The sequence below is a fragment of the Pleurodeles waltl genome, chromosome 3_1 (genome assembly GCF_031143425.1).
Source record: "Pleurodeles waltl isolate 20211129_DDA chromosome 3_1, aPleWal1.hap1.20221129, whole genome shotgun sequence".
NCBI lineage: Eukaryota > Metazoa > Chordata > Amphibia > Caudata > Salamandridae > Pleurodeles > Pleurodeles waltl.
The window spans coordinates 835,600,885-835,624,246 of NC_090440.1; the positions used below are offsets into that span (position 1 = coordinate 835,600,885).

At 41.6% G+C, this 23,362-nt stretch overlaps 1 protein-coding gene across 1 annotated transcript in view; it reads left to right on the forward strand.

The window, feature by feature from the left end:
- The window catches only part of OTOG (otogelin), a 956,473-nt gene that overhangs the window by 276,918 nt on the left and 656,193 nt on the right, over positions 1–23,362 (forward strand). Inside the window, exons 18-19 of the mRNA XM_069221482.1 lie at positions 6,522–6,687; positions 15,446–15,520. Coding sequence (XP_069077583.1) covers positions 6,522–6,687; positions 15,446–15,520 — 241 coding nt within the window. The remainder of the gene's footprint in view (positions 1–6,521; positions 6,688–15,445; positions 15,521–23,362) is intronic.

The window sequence follows — 23,362 nt, forward strand, 5'->3', positions numbered from 1 at the left end:
TATCCATGACTTTTTTGTATACTTAAGTGTGATGCCCAAAGTGTGTCAGGAATGCCCAGATGTCGGTCATGTGTTCACTGTACTGATGGAACCAAGTTGCCTCAGAATGATGAGCCCCAATGAGAGCGAAACTGGTCTTGGGTTGATTGAGGTCTGGTTCAAGGGGGACCTGGCCTGTCATTTTAGACTGGTCTGTTTCCACTGGAGCAGGGTTAAGGCTGATTTGCAGATGACTGGGTGGAAACTGATGAGGCACAGTGTGCAAAAATCAAAGAATAGGGATGCGGCCTGAGTAATTATGAGTGGCTGCTATTAATTCCAGAATTCCATCCATCACTTTTTTGTATACTTTAGTCTGGGGCCCAAAGTGTGGCAAGTATGTCAAGACATGGATCATATGCTCACTGCACCACTGGAATAAAGCTGCACCTGATTGACAAGCCTCAATTAGGGCAAACACAGTCTTGAGTTGCTTGTGTTCCGGTTCAGGGGTGACCTGATCTGGCATTTCGGGCTGGACTGTCCCTACTAGAGCAGGCTCAAAACTGATTTGCATCTGGCTGGGCCTAAACTGAGGTAGCATGGTGTGCAAAATAATGATGGACTGGGATGCAACCCTGAGTAATTACCACCGGCTGAGATTATTTCAAGCATTCCATTTGTCACTTTTTGCATACCTTTATATTACCATTTTGTCCTGTGATCTTTTGGACTTGCTGGGTTTAGAATGGGGCAGGAAATATTTAGCGTAGGTACCTAAATAGCTGCTAAGGCATCTTCATCAAATGACTAGTCACACATTGTGGTCTCACAAGATCCCCATAATAATTCAGGAAAGTTTGTGTTCTACTACAATTCACCATCCCTTTAAACATGAAGTGATCCTGCAGGCAAATGAACAAGGTTAGGTCCAAAACTGGTCAATAATGCCCTTTATGATCACATTAAGCATCCTTCCCTCCATTTATGTGTCCTCAATAGACCATTCTTTGGTCATTCCAATACGTGTGTTTACAGTAAAACTTTATCATTCTTGTTTGCATGATCAGACACCAGTTTTCTGTGTTGTTAGTGGTATAATTAAGCCTTCCTACAATGCTGGCTCATTCAATATAATACGACGGTGGTATTAAAACATTTTGAAGGACTCTTTGGATCCGAGTCTGGTTATGGATATGTCTGAGGTTGTGTTCGTTGATATAGACAGGTAGACTTGATTGAAGAATCAAGCGACTAACAGAGATTGAGGCAATAAAAAAGCACATGAATTAAAAATATGCTATTTTTAAATAAACTCACAACTTTACATACAGACAATAGCTTTCAATAAATTATTATTTAAGTACCACTTAAAGCCTGACCGATATAATTTTGCAAACAATAGTGATGGTTTCCAGAAATAAAACAACCAACCAGTGTCTGGCGCAGCTATTGCCTCTAGGTGCTTGGATTTAGCCCTTTCACTTTCATTGCACCACTCAGAGAGGTGTTACAGCATTTTCATCCTTCTCAGGAATCAGTGCACTTCGAGGTGCATGAATCTTTGGACCCAGTACGTAGTGTGGTAGAACCATCAACAGAATTTCAATACAACCCCAAACAATTTAAACACCATGACTAATATGGCCATGGAAGAAATACTCCAATCAGGAAATAAAGTAAAAAATCTATTATAAACTTAAGCTCAAAATCATGTCGACAGTGTGCAAAACCAAGTTAAAAAGGTACAAAAAAACACCAAGGGTTGCCCAAGGTGGTGAAACAGATTTAGGCAAATTAACATTAGTAAAACGAAGTGCTCAAGAAGAATAATGCATATCATCAACAAAAGTATCTGAGTTACAGAGATGATACGTTGCTCAGAGTTCATCGATCAATTCAAATTAGCAGAGTCAACCATCTTTGGCTGGGCACAAGTCAACCCTACAACTAACCAAATCGGGGAAATACTGTACATGTGTGGGGTGAAACACATGCAGGGAAAATACAAAAATCATAAAAGGGCAGAAATAATTTGGAACAAGGTAATCTCAGACTGCAGGTTACTAACTAAGTTAGTCTAAGATAAGAAAAAAAGGGAAAGCATCAGCATATCAGAAGCTCGATCAAAAGCCTTCTGAAGGGAAAAATAAGAGGATTTTTAAATCTCAGAAAGCGTTTCAGGTTGCAGTGGCAGAGAGGAAGATTCTTCTGCAAAGGTCCAGCATTCAGGGAATCTTCATCAGCAAGAATCAGGATACCATCTGCGGACTGCAAGGATCTGTCAGGGACTGCTCAAAGTTCAAATGTCCATTGATATTTTAGAATGCCCAAAGCATTCTGATTCATCAAAGTTATCAGTTCATTTCACGTTGAATGGGCATCATCCTATAGAAACTATCCACACGACTCCAAATTGAAACAGTCCAATTATTTCCCAGGTTTGTCATGGGAACATCTTATATCTGTGAGACTCCACGCAAGGTTGAAACAATTGTATACAATGTCAGTGCCTGTTCCACAATGTTCTTCTGTCAAGTACACTATGCTACATTTTCTCTATACTTAAACAATAGAGTCTACTATAGCCTTGGAGCCCACCATAGCGGGCTTTACTGGACATTAAAGGCCTGCTCCAATGTTAAAGGCCCAAGCCAAAGGCCTTTAACAAGGGAGCACGCTTTTAATGGCCACTAGAGGGCAGAATGTTCTAATAAATAAAATAAAGCCCTAACTCCCCTCGGACTCCGTGAAGACCTTTGTTCACAGCTGTTGCTGTGAACAAAGAGAACATTGGAATGTTGACACTCCGGGCTTTTACCAGCCAGTAAAAGCCTGGAGCACTCTATTGTCTGCAATGGAGATCCCAACATTCCAATGTTGTAATATAGCCTGAGAACCTGCTGTAGCGGGCTCTACCAGCCATTAAAGGCCCGTTCCTGCGTTAAAGGCCCGAGCCAAAATATAACAAGGGAGAGGGCCTTTAATGGCCGGTAGAGCCCGCTTCGGCAGGTTCTAAGGCTATTAGAACATTCTGCCACTTGGGGCAGAATGTTCTATAAAATAAAACAAATTCCTCACGAAACCCGAGAGGATTAAAATCTCCTCGGGCTCCATGAGGCTTTGTTCACAGCTGTTGCTGTGAACAAAGAGAACATTGGAATGTTGGCTCCGAGCTTTTACCAGTGTTAGCGCATCATAGCCTCGATAAGTAAACTTACCAGGAGACGCGTTTAGGTAAAAAAACCTTTGGACCACGTTTGGGAACTGCCTAGTACGAAATATTTTCTTGGCATCACCAATAAATAGATCAATAAATAATCATTAATAATAATTACTAGTCGATAAACAGTTAATAAGAATAAATTATCGAACACACCATTGACTTCTCAGTCACAAATAACCACACCAGTTTAGTCAAAAGTTAAGATATTTATTTCCCTACTGGTTACAATCTAACATCATGTCTGTTAATCTCATTGGCAATAAACCATGGCAAAACAATCCAATCAGTAATCAAAGCGCGACTTAATCAATGCATTAGCTGTATTCATTCAGCATTTAGGCACATCATTTATATGAATCAACTTAGAAGAGTCTCATTAGTGCATGAATCAACAAAGCAAGAACTCAGTGATTTGTCTATTTGCACAAGATATTAGTGAATGCCTTAACTAACCTCAAATTAGCATTAGCATGTTGGGCTTCATGCAAAACATTTTAGTGAACACGAATTTAGAAAACATCTAAACTAAGGCCTCTATCAAAATAGCAGTTGGTACCTAGAAAGGAAAGGCAATCAGACAATTACAATTTGCATCGGATAGTTACCAATCCAACAGATCAGCAAACAGCGTCAGTCTTCGTCCTCAGGACACCAGTCGATTCACCTTCAACAGAGATAGGACGAGGCAAAGTCTAAAAATAACGTAGCTACAGAACGGATTACTTCCCACAGATAGAGGAGAAGTTAGCATCAGGCAAGAATGGGGTATGGGATGGTTTCAAAGTACTCAGAATAAACTCAGGAAAATGCTAGAGCAATAGGAATGACACATGGAGATGGCGCAATAGAGTGAATTGGAGTGAAGTGAAGTGAGCTTGTTTCATCTTGGGTCATGCCCTTAAATCAAAACTGTCTAACTATTCCCTAATTCCTCACTGGATGAAGTTTGGTGCATTATTATCTCTATCCAATAATTCGGTAAGCACCCTACTAGAATTTTCCACAATTTGCAGTTCTCATGACGCGGATTGGTCCATGTTATTGACGTCTTCAACAGTTGGAATGTCAGGTAGAGAATGTTACACTTTGCGCTCCAGTCAGTGTCTTCATTGTCTTCTCCTAGTACGGTTAACCTTGCACCTGTTACAAATTACCATGAGCAAGCCGGTTCTCATGAGAAAGAATTTACTACGGCTACACACACATAAGTCCTGTTAAAATACAGCTTTGTGTCCTTCAGGAAAACAGCACACTACACGTTAGATAATACAATTCAATATGAGGCCAAGCAGCTAGGCCCAAACCCTCGCTAAGCTAAGGCCCTCTGGTTTAATAAAGCAAAACTCTTAACACATAACTGTGATTATGATATACTAATATAAATTCAAACAAAATTGCATAATTATTCAGAATTGATAAGCCTTTTCATTAGTCTTCGTATACATTGGTAGCCACTCCCCGTGGGCACATTTCAACGTGTGCATTATTTTCTATGTTAACACATTTTCTATGCAGCTTCATCACACAATATATTGCACATTTTTCATATTAATATTGATTTTAAAAGACACACTCCAACACCAGCGAGTAAAAGCCCAGAGCACTCCATTGTCTGCAATGGAGATCCAAACATTCCAATGTTCTAATAAAGGTTAGAGTACATCAGTGGCTAACACTATGACTTTACCTTCACTTCCAAGGCAGAACATAAGTGTAAGCTACTCTAATGCCAAACTCCCGGTCATAGTTGATGTTGCCCAGGCATCTCCAAGCAGGATCTGTTGAGGTTACCAGGGGGCTCTAAAAAGCTTATGGTGTCAGCTGCCTTACCTGCTTTCTTATCTAGCCAAGTGCACACCCAGGAGCCCATTGTAAGTTACTGTTGCTTACTAAACATTTATCAGAGCAAAGAATATTCTAGCAGCATTCTTAACAGAATAAAAAATGTTGTGCTATCTGGTGGACCAGTGACATTGTGGTTGCCGTCCAAGAATGTAAACAACAGAGTTTGTTTGATGTTGCACAGATACAACCACACAGGGTCTGCTTGTGTTAACTAGTGATTTTAAACATGGCATGATAACCAGCCCAACAGAAGGGTCTTCAACTGTTACCTATGCTACCCATGATAACGTTTCCCCCTTCTTGATTAATATTAAACAGTTCCTGATGCACAATAACTTGCAAACAACAAAATTTCATGTAGTTAACACACACTGGACAAATAGAGATACCTTAGGGACATCAAGTAGTCTATCAGAATTATCATCACCAATAAACTTAGAGTCCCCCCCCATTGAGCCTAGACTGATAGTAAAGCAAGGTCAAACTGATTTGAATAAGAAAAATATGAAATTTCATTTTAGAATATTGTTTGTGTGCTCTAGTCTACTCAAGTAGCTTTATCTTATATGCATAACATTAGGTTCACTTGCATACACTCTGAACAAGCTACTCCTTAACGTCACCCTTTCGCCCCTAAAATAGCTGCATGTGCATACATCTGTGGAACGCAGGCCATTTTTAGCATACCAATAACACTAGAAACCATTCACATCTACCTCACTCCAGACGTGTAAATCCATTGCTTTAGTCAAACATCAACCAGATCCACCGCTTTTTATTCTGACTTGCTATAGAAAGTAAAAAATGCACAAATACAAGCAAAGTGTAACTGGTGACTATCACCTTACTTTTCCTTTTTTAAATAATTAATGCAAGTGCTTATGTGTATTTCTATAGAAAATAGACATTGCATACCTTATAAAGTTGATCTTAATGTCAGAATGGAAATACCAATAAATGCAATAGAAGCGCCACACATTTCCTTTTTTGCAGTGTAATATAGAGTGCGCCCTCTCTCTTATCCTAGCTGATAAAATTCTATTTATTAAACAAGAAAATGAGTTGCATGAATAAAAGTCACACTAATGTATTTTAACAACCAATTTGTGTGTGGCCCACAAATAGCAAATTTTGAAATGTACCTTGTTTTGATCAATAATTTAGTTCATGGTAGCTTTCAAATGGTTGGTGGTGTAGAGTCCAGAGACTGGGTTGAATTTCTCTAGGCTTCTTTACATTGTTACTAGTGTGCAACCTTGGCGAAACTACTAATTAACTTGGCCTGAATGTTGCTTTCAAATTTTCAAAATATCTTCAAGCTTTTCCAACCTTTTATTGATAATCTTACTAAAGATTGTTCTAATATTTTACTGAAATCATTCACATTCACGAAAATCCATCTGATTCGTACGGAACTAGAATATCTTGAGCCAACCTGCATAATAACATGAAGTGTGTTTTATCTTCCTAGCTCTTTCTTGTGAAAATTCAAAAGAGTACTCCACCTGTGTTGATACCTGTGCTCAAACTTGCCAGACTCTCTCTGTGTCCGAGACGTGCAATGGTGATTGTGTTGAGGGCTGTGCTTGTCGTCCTGGGATGTACTTGAACAGCAAATCTGACCAGTGTGTGGAAAGGTAGGTTGGATTTTTAAAAAAATAACTGTTTTTCAGTATCTGTCGAATTCTCAGGTTGGTTTTTATAATTTGGCGAATGTGGAAAATACACTAAAAATGCCAGATGTCTTGTCCACCCTATGTAGATTGTATACACATTTATATACCCTAAATGTATACACCTCTGAGGCTGATAAACCGATAACATTGAGTGGGATAATATTAAAGGCTACTTTTGAAGTTTAAAATGACAAATCACTTTGCAGTATGAAACATATTAAATATGGATAATATTATTATATTTTCATTAAATATGTGTATTATTTAATTCTTCAATGCCTTGGAAATTCAGAAATGAAAACAATTGTTTTTCCACATGTGGAACTAGTTTCATTATTGTTCTAAACAGAAAATCACACCATAAAAATCATAAGTTGTGAATTTCAGGTATTTAGTGATAACCATACATTTGGAGCAAGACATGCCCAAAAGAGAGGCCACTTGTATGGCCTTGTTCTCACAAGAGCAGGCAGGGTGCGACTGGTTTGTAACCCAAATGAAACTGTGACTCTTTAGGTGGCTTCATGGTGCCCATCTGCAAGAATGCGCATAAAGCACCGAGGCACAGATAGACAGGTTTGGCGCATATGTTGGTCTTGCATCCCCCACATTCTTCATAGTTTAAAAAGGTAAATATTGAAACGAGGTGCTGTAAGAGCCGGTTATGTTATGCAGACTTGTAGAGTGCACTATCACTGGGCAAGGTATTCTGGTATTCTGGTGCCGAGCAGGTGTGTGTCTAAATAAACCTTGGGTCTAGTGGGAAACTTGAAAAGCCAGGTCTTCTGCTTCTTGTCAAATTCAAGAAGTGTGAAGGAGCCAATCGTTCCACACTTTAAAAGTGATGTAGGAGAAGGCTTGAGTGCCGGATCTGTTTTTCCATATGCATGGAATGTGTGCATGTCAGATTCGAGATGAGCAGTGTCTGTAAGGTTTGCGAAAGCAGCTTCAATCGTTGAGGTAAGCTTGGCCAGCGTTATGTAGTGCCTTGAAAGTGTGATTGATCAGTGTGAATTGTGCTCTTTTGTGTATAGGGAGTCAGTAGATCTCCTACAGGTGAGTGTCGCATGGGAGGATCAGAGTGATACTGGCCAGTGAGGACTAAATGGCCTTAAGTCTTCCAAATAGTTTTTTGTTGATCCCAGCATAAAGGTTGTCCCTATATTCTAGCTTATTTGTGACAAGATTGTGCATGATAGTTTTCTGGGTGCTGATTGGGAGCCATTTGAAAAACTTTATCAGCATCTTCAGGGTATGGAAAATGAATCAATGGTGGTGTTGACTTGGGTGATCATGTCAAGTTTTCTGTCGATAACGATACCAAGGTTTGTGGTTTAGGGTGGGTGTCAGTCCTAGCACTGTGGGCCATCAGTTGAGCCCCATGGTGAAGTGCTCTTCCCGAAGATCATTATTTCTGTCTTGTCTCTGTTCAGCTTCAGACAGTTGGTCTTTATTCAGTAGGCAGTTTCAGCCATGTATGCATAGATTTTGATCAGGGTACAGGGTGTCTTGTTCATGAGGTATACGGTGCCAGGCAGACAGACAGAAAGGAGCAGATCCATCAGAGTGCATGTCCTTGGATTTTGATTGCTGTGTAGGTGTTGAATGGGCATGGGGGTCGGAGGCTGTGTCAAACGCTGCAAAGAGGTCCAGGAAAATGACATCAGCATTGTCTCCTCTATCCAGAGGCAAGCATCTGTGGTGGCATCCAGGGTAGTTTGCTTGTTGTGTTTGGGTCTGAAACCAGACTGAATGGTGTTAAGGAGTTGGTGGTCACTGAGGTATTTTGTGAGGCTTCTGTTGCTAATTTTCTTTAGGACCTTGGCTGGGAATGGTAGGAGGGAGATCAGTCTGTAGTTGGCTAGTGTTGAAGGGTCCACAGAGGATTTCTTCAGCAATGGAAGGATAGTTGTATGTTTCCAAGCATCTGGGAAGGTTGTGAAAGAGGCATTCAGAATTGGTTGTGAGATTGGCGCTGATGGGTAGCAGTCCTCTAGAGTAATCATAGTGGGGGAGGAGCCCCATGGAGCTCCTTAGCAGATGTGAGTGGTTTCTTCTGAGGTGATACTGGGCCGTGTAGTTAACAATTTTTTTTATAAGATTGTGTGACATATGATGAGGTCAGTCGGGTCTGTACAGATTGATGTTGCTGAAAATGGTGGTGATTTTGTTCCTTAAGAATTGAGAGTGATTGCACAGAGGTCCTGTGAGGGGATGATCAAGTTGGAGGCGGCTGCTGGCGAAGTGAAATCCTTCACAATAGTGAAGATTTCTTTGCTTCAGTTGGTAGTAGCCTCAATGTGATCTGCCTGAATGGTGCATTTGGTGGTCCAGACTATTCTGTATAGTGTCTCAGGGCTAATGATTCCTGACTGCATTGACATGGCTCATTCTCCATTTGGTCTCCAATTGTTTGCAGTGGTGTTTCATCAGTCCACGTTCCTCCATGTACCAAATTTCCTGAGGTCTGGTTGCATTACTGTATTTAGTGGGGGGGGGGTAAATGCATGAAAAGTTGCAGGAAGCACATGTGAATGCTCCCTCAGTGTTGTGTAGTGCAGTGAGGCAGCAGCATGTGGTGCAACAGCCAGGGTTGAGGGCACAGAGGGATACAGAGGACAGGAGTGGGAGGACCACCTGCGTTACTGGTGGTGGCGGTGATCCAGGTGCAGATGGGCTTGCCTTTTTGGCACACCCACTGTGGACGGCCATGCTGCAGTCACCATTAACTAGGTCCTGGGATGGGGAAGAAGTGATGTCACTTCCTGTGCAGGTGAGAGCAGATTATCACCAATAGTGCCATCCTTCTAAAATTTGGTTGGTTTAATAGCACATTGTACTTTTACTTTTCTTTGTTAGCTTTAAAGGGTTTCAAATGCATTTTTGGTATTTAGGACTTCACATTGCACAGCCAATAGGCAGAGGTTCTCTGAGCCTTCCTCACTTTTTAATTGATGTGTACACCCACAAAGCATGTTTCTTTCCCAGCTAGTGCCACTGGTGCAATACTTGCGCCAATTAACTCTTTTTTAAAGCATACTCAATGCTCCATGCTGATAGTTTTTTCCACACACTCAAAAAGGTGCCTAGTGCCCTGAGTGCAAGTCAGAATTCCAACTCCACCTCAAACATATAAACAGGCAAGGCTCTGTGTCTCAATCTAATCAGAGAGAAGATCTAGGACAGCACAAACAACCAGAATACTCCCTGTGTAAAAGAGGGAAGAGTGCCTTATAGTCTCTACTCCCATTAGCTAATACAGCCAGCCCCTACAGTAGTCCAAAGACAAAGGATCAAGGGAAAATGTCAATGTTGCTAATCTGTAATCCCCTCATCCAGCTGGTTGTCTTGAATTTCAAATGAGCTGCAAATGTTGAATCCTAGGGTCGATCCGAAGTAAGTGCAATCAACACAGTGTTCTGATAATGTTGATTTGGGACCTCCGCCTCCCTCTATAGGTTGACGTAACCTCTATGACAGAATCAAGGTTATTAAAGAAGACTCAGGAAAACTAGGAATGGATTTCGAAAGCACACCATCTCAGGGCCAAGATTAAGGATATCAAGATCTCCACCTAAGAGTGAGAAGCACAATTACTAATGGGACACAAAAATACGGATAAATGTGACAAAAGACTAAGAAGGTGCAGGATTTACCCAGTACAATCTGAGGAGACATTGTAACTAGCCCTCCGTGCACTGCAAATTCCATACAAGAGCCAAAGGTAGAAACCTATGTACATTAGGAGCCAGGAGGCCTAGATACAGAAACAAACTGAAAAAGTGATAATAAAGCAGGATTCTCCAACAAAAGGAAATGGAACCAGATGATTGAGAAGAACCAAACAAGAAAGACCAAAAAAAAATATGAAGCGTTAAAAAAATCCAACTGTGAACTATAGTAAAAATTGGCAAGAGTTATAACAGCCAGTCCTGCAAGATGAAGGACTTTTGTACAGGTAGTGTTAAAATACTTGGTTTTCCACCATTGACACGAAAGTGTGCCCAATAATGCTGGTCCTCTAGTGGCTGAGGCTGTGCATGTGAGTATGGGAAATGTACTTTTTCAAATACAAGTGAGCATTCTCCATTGTCCTGTACACCATCTCCCCTGAGTTCTGAGTTTCTTGTGCCCAAATGTGTCTTGTGACCTGAGAATAAGACATAAAGCTCAACTTTGACGTATTTCCTCTTGATCACTAGTCATTCCATATTAAACCTCTAATCCTTGAATGCCCCTCAGTTCCCTTTGTGCAGCCAGTGTCACCCTGTGTAATGATTCAAACTCACATTGTATCGAAAAATATATGACTGTGAAGTATTCTCTTGGATGTGACTGTGAAATATTCTCTTGGAGATGGCTGAACCAGTATTTATCAATATCCTTAATCTCGATACAGACATTCCCACAATGTCTGTCCAAGATCTTTGATAAGAGTAAAAGCAACTTACATGCTATGCTGGACGGTATCAGGAGAGAACCTGAAATTAAACGAGCATCCTGGACACAGTCATTTCCTACCCTGAATACTTCCTCTACACAAGCCATTTCTGAGAGTAATGAGCACATTAAGGTCAATTTTCCAACTACTGAAGTAGATTTGGAGCTATGCAAATTTATTTTAGTTGCTAGACTGGGAATATTCCATGGCACTCGACTAGATGATGATAAAATGTACTCAATATTTCCTTCCACAATTTCTGCCATGAAAATGACTGACATTGAGTATATTATCTTAGCTTTCCTCATCCTCATCCATAGCTAATGTATATCAGGCAAGCATGAGACATTTTGAACTATTGAGTTTTCAAGACTTATTATAGGTGAAGAGAAAAGGACCTATTTAGGTGCCCAAACCCACCAATAAGCTTGAAGACTCCCTTGCCTTAGTGATCATTACCCATGCAGGGATATTTGATTTTTATATTGATTATGCAGGGATATTTAATTAACATCGAGACTGTATCGGGCATACTTCAGAGAGAGGCTATAAAATCTCTTTTAAAGTAGCCACATTTATACCTGGAGACAATGAGTAATTATCACTCAGTTGTTGGATTACCCTGGTTATCAAAAAATTGGGAGAAATTGATCTGCACTAAACTACAAACTTATCAGGAAGAACACAACATTCTGGACAACTTTGGAATGGGACATGATGTAGCGAGAGCTTTTGTTGGGATGTCCTGCTTGCCATCTCGTCTGAGGGTCGTCTTGTTTCAAATAATGCTGGAACTCTCAGTGGCTTTCAAAACCAGTGATTACTTATTACTACGTGGGTAATTGAAATATTCTGTCTTGACATTTCACTGGTTTACTTTCTTTTTATAGGACAGGTACCAATGTTTGATGCTTGGGATCCTAGGTTTCCTTGTTCTCTCTTATTAACTGTGATGTGTGTCAAGGCTCAACCTTCTGTCCTTTATTGTTTAATGTTTACCTCAAAATACCTGTTTCTTATAATTCATGCGGCACATCTATACATTTCACTCATAATGCTGAAAACACCCAAATTAGCCTACCTGTTGCTGGGATGTCAGATGATTTCAAAACTACGAATGTTAATCTTTATAAAATGGCTGAATGTTGGTGACATAAAACTAGGTGCATATAAAACTAAAGAATCGTTATTGGAAATCAAATTAATCTTTCTTGCTGCTGTTCTGAATTTTGCAAACCAGTAAAGAATTTAGGATTCATCTGTGGCTCATGAATGAGCTTGTCTCCATAAACTGCCAAGTTGATGAAGGAATGCTGGAACAGCCCTACTAACGTCATAAGGTCCTATGTTATCTTCTTGTGGAACCACTTATATTTGAGGTAGGAGCCCAAATAAATTTCCGCCTGTATTTTGTGAGAAGCCCTGTATTGAGGGTTTATGTGTTACTAACTTGCATAACTGCAGTGATTACAGAACGCAGAAGTTTGCATTATTTTAGCAAGCTTTAAAATGCATCCAAAAAATCCAGATCCACTCCGGTCTCTGCACTCCGCTGACCTTTAATCTGTTCCCAGAACAAAATGCAAATCTAGGAGGGTACATGGTTGTCAGTATTCGGCCTCTTTTGGGGTATGAACTGCTGTTTAACTTATATATTCACTGTTTTATCAAAATACCAATGACATGTATTTACCTTTATTTCACACCCATATGGTTCTGTTGTTTTTTATGACAACATCATAGATGTTACTGTGGTCCATAAATTAACCCTCAGGAGCAATTGTTCTCGTTTTACTGCATTTTCTAACATGACTACAAATCAGAATCTTCTGATGTGAAATACTCTCACCTGCTGCACTCTTTCTAAAGGCAACATCACTCAAAGCCAAGCTGTACCTATTCTCAAATAGATTTTAAGGTTTTGAACTAGGCTATGAGGTAGTAAATTGTTTGTCCCGTTCCCTTTTGACTCATTTTATTTTTAGTGTCTCAGTGGTCTCGTTAGCCCAGCTGATACAAGGCCATGATGTGCCGTGGATTTTCAATGACAGTGCATTTGCTTCCAAGAAGGTGTACAGTGTTGGACTGCTGCCCAATGATGGCTCTATCACAGTTGGGTGGGTCTTTTTAACGGAGAATCCGTGGTCTGGTTAGGGTGAATCTGCCTGAGTCCTCATTACTAGCCTGGCCGAAGGACTGCAGGCTGGGTGACACTTTTTACATCCAGTTTAAATATCGTTCACGTTTTGCTCAGGGCAGGACACTTCAGTTGAATAATCTGCATCCCATTTACTCCTTCAATTCTCCAGTGGCTTTAATCCAGTTGACTTTTAGCAGACGTTTCACCTATTGCAGTTCTAGGAAAACTTCAGGAAGTCTGAAATAGTGCAGTCAAATTTTTAGTGTGTGTGAAGAAAAGACAGCATATATGTAATGCCAGAAAATCACTTAAACGCTTGATTACAAAGCAAGCAATCGAATTAAAATACACTACCACATTTTTAAAGCAGAATGTGGCACTGGCTGGTGGTTCTTTGAGTTAAATGGCCTTGACGTATTAACATCACATTTATTAAAAGTATTGAAATATAATGAATTAACTGCCCTGATGCAAAAAGTGTGAAGTGGCAAGAACATTGCTGTTATGTTTGAATATATCTACAAAGTTACATATGAGCGTATTCCCAAATCTATCTTTGCCTTCTATATAGGTCCCGATGACTTTTAATAATATGTCAAGTTTTTTGATTTTCATAGTTTTAAAAATCAAAATCAAATTATTGATATTGATACTAGCAGCTAGGCAACCCAGAAGGACACTGGCACAACAGAGGTTTGACGCATTATAATCTACACATGACCTATAAACTTTGGGGGTCCATTCATTTTATATGGAAGGTTAAGTAATGAATTGATTAATGAACGAATAAAATACATCAGAAGCAAAGACTTAAACTCTATTGATTTACTAAGTCAAAGCTATCAGCAAACATTAGAAGTTAGTACTTTTTTAGTGTAAATACTAGTTCAGGACACAAAACAAACGTAATAATTCATTGGTGCAGAATGTAAAGAGGATACATGCCTTGGGAAAACAGCAGGACACAATTCTTAAATTGGGAAACCTTAGTACCATACATGTATATTCGAAGTGATGTTCCATCTTTCATTCAATAACCTGAGTTGGAAATGGTGGCACTCTTTGAGTAGTCACACATTGTCAGTATTGGCAATTAGCAGACAGGGAGACTGTTCACATGACCAATTCAGGATGCTCAGATGGATGCTCTCCACTCACCACCTGGTGTCAGCCTGCACCGCCAGGAGCAGAGTGGAAGTAGAGCGAGCAGCTGATGCTTTGACAATTTTATACCTCAAAAAGTTGATCTAGAGAACTGCTTAAGTTCTAAACACGTCTAACTCAGGTTTAGGAAAACAATGCAAAATATGGGAATGGAACACAGCTCAAGTAGTCATTTTTCTACTGCAGAGAAAACGCAGAAATAGCTGCTTTCTCTTCACTAGTTACTTTTGCTCTTATACTGTAAATAATGTAAGAATGAAAAAACACACACAGTTATGGTTCATCCATAGTTCCCATTGAAAGACACACGAGTTATGATGTACCTTTCTTGTCCTAAATGGCGAATTTCATGTTTTGTCAAGCTTGTAGTCATTGAATGATGATTACCCTGAAGGGCAAAGAAGCTGTTAAAAGTAGGTTATGCACTGCTACACTTTACCTCCGTTTCAAATAAAAGTGAAAGAAAATTTGAATAGAGCTAGCAAATGGCTTTTTGAGGGATGATTGGGAAGTAAGATATCAAGGTGATTAGTGGTACTCCGTAGCTTTCACAGTTATATAGGAAAGACGGAACTGGTGCCAGTCAGCAAAAAATACAACCATTGAGGGGAATTCGCACAGGGACAGGCAGGTTTTGCTGGTTACCATTTGTTCAGCAAGATCGGGTACGTGGCAGAATGCACCCAGACTGCCAAAGAAAACTTTATCGAAATATTGGTGGCGTATTCATCAGAAATATTAAGAGTGATTGCTTCATTTTATTTGAAGGCTTTGATGCTTAAAAGCAGGGAATAGCTGAGAAAATATTCACACACTTTCTGCATATTCCAAGATTCTGAAGCTGTTAGAAGGGTAAAGAGATGCTGTGTTTTTCTTCCATGACATAAATGTTTCTATTAAATGTGCTTTAAGGTGTCATATTCTTGTCTTCGGAAGCTTTGTTAAAGATTTTCAAACCTTTTTTTTCTGTACAGAAACGAGTGCCCTTGCTACTTTCAAGGAATTGATTATCCCCCAGGAGAAAGTATAATCACATCTCTGGGCAAATGGTAAGCTACATATTTTCACATTTTGCGGTAAAAAAAAAACCTCGACCTTGTAGTTTCTGTTGCCAAGAAATATTTTGTTCTGAACTCGATTTCGTAGTCGCTCTTCTGAAGAAATGTTTTATTTAGCACACAATGTGTGCTGTGTATTGAGTTAATTAATTGACTAAAGCAAATACCAAGTATGGGACTGTTGCACTAATGAGTAAAAGACTGTTATGAACAGGATGAGGAAATATATTGTTGCTTTTCAATCTTCCAGTTAACTTGGATCCAACCTTTCTTGTAATTTGTTACTGCAAAGCACGCAAACTGTAATAAAAAGAATTATCGCGATTATCTGGTTGTGCTGGACAGGGGGAAGTCACAAGTTGAGGCTGAACATGATGGAGCACTGGCTGAATACTGGGACCAGGTTAGTTCAGTTGAATGGTTACCTTCTGAAGTCCAGCACAAAGAGTTCTGTTTGAGTTGGAGGAGGCTGCAAGGTGCAGGCTTTCTGCGCAAAGAGCAGGACGATTATCATTGATGGTTGTTGCTGTAGCTTAGGGAGCCCACTGTCACTGGCGCTCTGCATTGGTTGATCACTGCAGATGGTTGCTGTGAAGTGCTGGTCTAGGACGGTGGCGGTTGGCATAAAGAGCATGTCCCACTGTAACTTCGCATTGGTCATCGCGGGAAAGCAGAGTTTTGATCCAAATGGGTCTGTTCATGGTCGTGAGGAGCCCAAGCTTCAGAATTTTCACCTTTTAATTCAGGGTGCGCTTTCACATGCATGTCAAGACAGAAGCCTTATTTATTTTTGCCCTATACATCAGTACTGGTGTCTTGCTGAAGCTTTGCTGTGCCCATTTCATGTCTGTCCGTTCACTTAAAGAAAAAAAAACAGAAACTATAATCATTATAAAGGATGAAACCTCCTTGGAAGGCCCATTCTTTTTGACACGTTTCTTGTATCACTGTGGGTGGACATTCAGAGACCTGAAGATGCAAGCACCCCTACCTCTCACTTGTGTGGAGAGGTAATTCAAATGTAATTGTTGTTCTTGCTCTAGTGTTGCATGAGTATCTCACCAATTGAAAGCCATGTTGCTGTAAATTATCATTTTATCCCTCTCACTTAACACAATCCTAATCTTGTAAATGTAAATTCACTTGAAAACAGGCATCTTCTTTCCTGCTCCCATCTATATATAATACTTCCTAAACTGGTTTTATGGAAGAGACATAACAAGATGTACATCACACATGGAATCAGGAAGTTTGCTTCTGTTTTTATGTATGATTTTAATGGCATCATGTGTTTCTAGAGCCCTTCGGCATGCATACTGTAGTTTCTAAGTGCTGCAAATGTTTGATGTTCTTTTTACCCCCTTTAATGAAACTGTTGGAAAGTAGCCTCTTTAGCATGGTTACCCATACTTTATTCTGTTTTTCAGTGTGTTTGACTGTGTTCACTGGGATCCTGCTAACCAGAACCCCAGTGACTATGCTCTGTCCTTTTAAATTTGGTTGCTTGGATCACACACACCCCACATTTGGCATACTGGTGCCCCCATGTCAGTCCCTAGTATATGGTATCCCGGTACCCAGGGCATTGGGGTACCAGGGGATCCCCAGGGGCTGGAGAATGTATTATACCACCCATGAGGAGCCCATGCAAAGTGTCTGCAGGCCTCCCTTTGCAGCCTGCGTGAAAGGGTGCATGCACCCTTTCCACTGTAGGACACTGCACCGGGTCACTGTAAGTCGCCCTTATGGCAGGTCCTCCTAGTCCAGGAGATAGGATGCAAGTACCTGTGTGCGAGGGCACCCCAGCAGAGGTGCCCCTACAAACTCCAGTTCCATTTTCCTGGACTTCTTGAGTGCAGGGACGCCATTTTATGCGTGTACTGGACATAGGTCACTAGATATGTCTAACTACATAATGGTAACTCCGAACCTAGGCATGTTTGGTATTAAACATGTCAGAATCATACCCCAATACTGTTGCCAGTATTGGAAGTATGATCCCATGCACTCTGGGGGCTCCTTAGAGGACCCCCAGCATTGCTCCTGCTATCCTTCTGGGGTTTTCCTGGCAGCCCAAGCTTCTGCCACCACTCAGGCAAGTGTCTACCTTCCTGCTGCTTGAACAGCTCAAGCCAAGGAAGGCAGAACAAAGGATTTCCTTTGGGAGAGGGTGATAACACCCTCTCCCTTTGGAAATAGGTCTTACATGGCTTGGGAGTGGCAGCCTTCCCAAGCCACTTGTATGCTTTGGAGGGCACATTTGGTGCCCTTCATCATAAACTAGTCCTCACCGGTTCAGGGACCCCCAACCCCTGCTCTGGCATGAAACTGGACAATGGAAAGGGGAGCGACCACTCCCCTGTCCTTCCAGCTACCAAGGCTTATGGGCATCTCCAAGGGATCCTCAGGCTCCTGGTAGCCCCAGCCCTCAGCACTCTTTCCTGTGACACACAGCCCTCTGTGTGCTTCTCCTGCAACCTGGGACCCTTCTCCAGTTGTGCTGTGTGGGCTCCTCTGTAACTCCTAGTTCCTCATCCAGTGGGTCTCCTGTGGGGTCTGACCCTTCTTCTGTGGACTCCCTGCCTTGCTGAGAGTCCCCCTAGGACTCCCTCCATGGGTTGAGTCCTCCTGGACCTTGCTGGTCCCCGGAAGCTCCACTTTTGCTTCACTGCGACTTTTGCCTTTGCCAAGGCTTGTTGGTAGCTCTTCCATGCCACTCATGGACTGCAATCTTCTATCCAATATGGGACGTCGACTCCACCCTCCAGGAACTCTTCAACTGCTCCAAGGGGGCATTCCTGACTGTCTTCGTCCTACTGTCAACCACCTTCTGTAACCACAGCTGGGTTGGTAGTAGCTTTTGCTCCCCCTGGACTCTTCTGTGACTTTTGCCCTTCTTCCACAGGTCTTCCTCTTCAGGAATCCACCGCTGGTGTCTAGTTGTCTTGTCTGGTTGTTGCATTTTCTTCATTTTCTTCCTTTTGAGTGGTTTGGGGAAAAACCAGCAACTTACTCCTTTGTTCCTGGTCTCTGGCACTATGGTACTTACCTTTGGTGTTTCCCAGTTCCTCAAGCTCCCCACTACACATCCCACGTACCTAGGTGGGGGTCCTGCATTTGTATTTCATTTGTTTCATATATAGTTTGGGCTCCCCCTAGGGTCACTATTGTCTATTTGTGTTTGCACTGTTTTCTATCACTTTCTCTGCTTATTACTGATGACCAGTGTTTAAATTTGGTGTGTTTAATTACCTCCTATTGGACGGTTGCCTATCTAGTGTTTTGGCACTGTGTTACTGTAATAAAGAACCTTAATTTTTATAACACTGAGTGTTTTCTTTCATGTGTGTAAGTGCTGTGTGACCACAGTGGTACTGCATGCGCTTTGCATGTCTCTTAGATAAGCTTTGGCTGCTAATCCACAGCTACCTCTAGAGAGCATGGCTTCTAGACACTGCCTACACTACACTAATAGGGGATACCTGGACCTGGTATAAGGTGTAAGTACCTTAGGTACCCACTACACACCAGGCCAGCTTCCTACAGAACTGATTTTACAACACTCATAGGGAAGTAATGCTGACTCAGCCTGTCCTAGATTTGAGCTCATGACCTGCAGATGTCAGCAACAAATGATTAGCTCACTGAGGCTTCTTAACAAAATTACATGCTTGTAGACGGGTCTCGTCGACCTCGTCTTCCGACTCTGCGGACTGGCACCTTTTGCGCGCCTCGTCCGGAGCCTTGGGGCATTTCCATGGAAACGCACGAATGCCACGAGAATCGCCGACACCGGATTTCCGGGTGTCGGAGTTAAAACGGACGAAGGACTTCACGGAGGGAAAGGAGGAGTTCCCTGGAGAGACACAGCTACCACAGACCGAAGAGAGAAGACGGCAAGAGGAAGACGCCGAGGCCGGAGGAGAGGAGAAGACGGCAAGCCAGAACCACGACGAACCAGGAAATCAGGATACGGACGACAGCAGTTCCCGCCACGACCCCGGAGGGTCGTGGCTTCACAAGGTACGATCCTTGCTACAGGGGCGGAGGCACTCGGTATCTAACATTAAGAACAGGGGGGGTAGTAGAAAGGAGGAGAGGGTGGGGTTTGAGACAGGGGGGGTCACAGGGGACAGGGCCACGGAGGACAAAATCTTGGGCTGAGCACTAAAAACAGCTTGACACAAATGCCTCAGAGAAATCCCCACCACTCCCTCACCATCCGGTCTACGCCTATACCTGTTCACCCATAAAAACACCACTCTCTTTTTTCTACCCCCTGCACGTTCCCCTACTAAACAGTATCAGAGCCCCACAAAACCACTTACCTTTTTGTTTGTTCCTGTGTTCTTGTTTTTCCGGTCCCACTGGAGGAAGAGACGCCACCCATTAATCCGAAAGACACCTAAAGGAGAAGAAAACACAAAGACAATTAAGACAAGGAGAACTTATGTGGAACTGTTCCTAAAAGACATTTTTGTTGCTGCCCTATACGAACATTCTTTTCCCCACTCCGTCATTATAAAAACAAATAAAAACCTTTACTTTTCACACATATACAGTATACGGCCCAGAGTCCTTTGTACCGCCAAGCCTACCACAATGCTGCATTGTCATTTTTAGGGGAGTGCAGAATTTGTATAATTTCCTTTTGTGTAATTATGTGAATATTTGGAAAATGACATGAAATTACACAAAATGCAAATCTGGCATTTTTCACTGTATCTTGGTGCAAAATACATCCTTGGGTATATTTTAGGCATGCGGATGCTCTTTTCTATAAAAAAAAAAAGCAAATGCAGCGATCAAGAGCATCTTGCAATCTGTCTGTTTGCTTTGTTCTAGTGCTCCAGAAATAGTATTTTTGTAGAGTGACCCCTAATTACTCTAAGTGCCACAATGCCTTATGTTCAAAGAGATTCATGTGAAAATTATAATGTGAAATGTTGGAAAGTATATGATTATGCCAAGGTAGATGAAATTTCAACTATGTTTTGAGGGGGTGGAATTTGTCAGTGGTGCACTGAGGGCAGAGTACTTTGTACACCTTTCTTATGCTTTGAGATGATCCACTTACTAGGTATTAGAAATTGGATTTCTGTTTGAGAGGGTGACACCCTGCAACCACAATCCTTATCAGGGCGAGGCACAAGCAAACCCCAAATTAACTTGTGCTCAACCCTTTGGTAGCTTGGCACAAAGCAGTCATGCTTAAATAAGAGGCAATGTGTAATTATGTAAAACTACAAAGTACATGTCCAGCTTTTTAAAACCACTGTACCCTGCCCTTTGGGCTGTTCAGGGCCTACCCTGGGGATGACTTTCTAACTTGCATGTATAAAAAGGAAGGTTTGGACCTAGCAAAAGGTTTATTTTGCCAGGGTGGCATGGCAGTTTATAGCTGCATACACAGGCTGCAGTGACAGGCCTGAGCCATGTTTAAAAGGGCTACTTAAGTGAGTGGTACAATCAGTGCTGCAGGCCCAGTAATAGTTTTTAATTTACAGATCCTATGCACAGGTACTGCTACTTTACTAGGGACTGCCAAGTAAATTAAATATGCCAATTGGGTATAAGCTAACTCTACCATGTGTTAGGGAGAGAACCCAAACCCAAATGGTCAGCAGTGGTAAACTGCGCAGAGTCCTAAAGCTAGCAAAGTCAGCAAATAGGAGGATGGAAGGCAAAAAGTTAGGGAGAAAACCATGCCAAGGAAGCCAGCTCTAACACTAGGTTATACTCTTTGTTTCTTGCTATACTTGGAATTAGATGCTACATTGGTGCCTTTCTGTAGGTAACCTGTGCTTGATTTTCTTAAAAATGTTTCCTTGAAGACATTGTGTACTTATAAGTTGTACCAATTAGTGGCTTTACCAGATGTTTTATGACTGTTCAAATGAAGGATGAAGTTTCTCAATATTGTTTTTCATTTAAAGCAGAGTCTCACATCCTTAATGTAAAGGTCTAAGCTCATCAGCCTCATTTCTTGTTCCTGAAGTTCTACATATTAAAGATAATGGCTGTCCCAATGGCTGTATAGGAATGGCTTGATAGTCAGGCTGAAAAAGAAAATCAAAGGACACATCCATAAACATATTCACTTGGGAGTCAAACAAAATATACATATTCCCTTGATTAGAACCAAGGTACTACAATCAAATGAAGTGTTTGTGCTCATTGTTGTTTTCTCAGCTATCCTCTATAAACTGTTGTTCATAAAGACACAATTCTGAAAGGAAACATTGTAGTTGAAACTGACTGGCCCTTTCTGCATGGTCAAGATTATTGGTTTACTGCTAGCATCCTTTACTGAAGTCATATTTGTTAGCTCTTTTTCCCTGCTAACCAGTGGCAGAGTGCTTGTGCCCTCCTTTGAAAAACATGATAAAGTTGGCCTAGAATTGATTATCTCATTGTATTTACTTGGAAGCCCCTAGTATATGGTACTGCATATAGCCAGGAACCATAAATGAAAGGCTAGTAGTAGACAGCAGCACTCATTGTGCCACCAACTAAAATTACATTTCAACCTGACAAAATACACCTTTTGCCTGGCTTAGACCATCCTTTTTGATACTTATAAGTCACCTAAAGTAGGCTCTAAAGACTCACAGGGCGGGTACATGGAAAAATCAGGACATGTGTTAGGATTTACACGTCCTAGCAGTAAAAGATGCCTAATTTGTCACTGTTGTAAGGCCTATCTCTTAGATAGTCTAACTCGGGGTTACCTTATTACATTTAATAAGTGCTATCTTCAGAAAGGGAGCAGATAGAAATATGATATTTAAACTCAAATTAGTTCTAATTTAAAACCCACTTTAATGGTACAGTCAGATTTAGGAGTCTCAAGCTGCCTGGACCCTAATCGCTACCCTATCAATGATGCATAGTGGGCCCAGAGAGCAAACAATGAGACCTTGGTGTAGCTGGGAGTTTGTTTGCCTTGCAAGAAGGCTGAATAGGAGCTGTACCCTGCCCTGATTCACTTTCAAAGGACCTTGACCACAGCACCCACGAAAGAACCTGACACTTCTGCCCTTGCTTTTGTCCCCCTAGACAGTTTAGTGCTAGGAGAATGTGAAGAAGTGATCAGAACCAGTTTGAGCATCAGGGAATTCCCCCACACAAAGGCTGGTACCAGGTAGAAGAATAGGACCTTAGGAAAAACTAACTTAGAACACTCCTGGACCTGTGGAAGATTCAGAAGAGGACTGCCCTGCTGCCAGAAGGACTGCCCTGCTGCTTGAAGGACTGCCTTGCTGTTGGTAGAAGGAACAGTGGACATGCTTGCCTTGATCCCAAGTTACCCAGAGTGACTCCATCAGTCAGTTTGCCAACCTCCTGTGTGAGTTACAGGGACTCAACAAGCTTCCAGAGGCCTCCCTGCAATTGCCTAGGTGACCAGCTGCAACAATACCTCCCTGGACCTGCGTGCATCCTGATGCTGGCCTCTGCTGCAGTGAATCCTGATCCCCAAGTGGTGCCCCCATTTCCTGGATGTTTGATTAGCAACAGTGATAGTTCCTCCTGAAGTAAAAGGTGAAAATCCTGATGTTTGGGTTCCTCGCGACTGAAAATGAACCTGTTCACACCAAGAGTCTGTCACGGAAGACCACCACCAATGTGAAGCTGCTGTGAAACCTGTTATTCATGCAGTCAGCAACTGTTCACAATGACTGGCAACCAAGTCTTGCACTTCACGCTACAGCAATGATGACCTGCAGCTATCATCAACACAGAGTTCCAGCAATGACCAGCTCTTTGTGCTACAGCAATGACCGATGGAAACCTCCTCTTCATGGTCTCCTACAATCGGTGCGGAACTCTTTG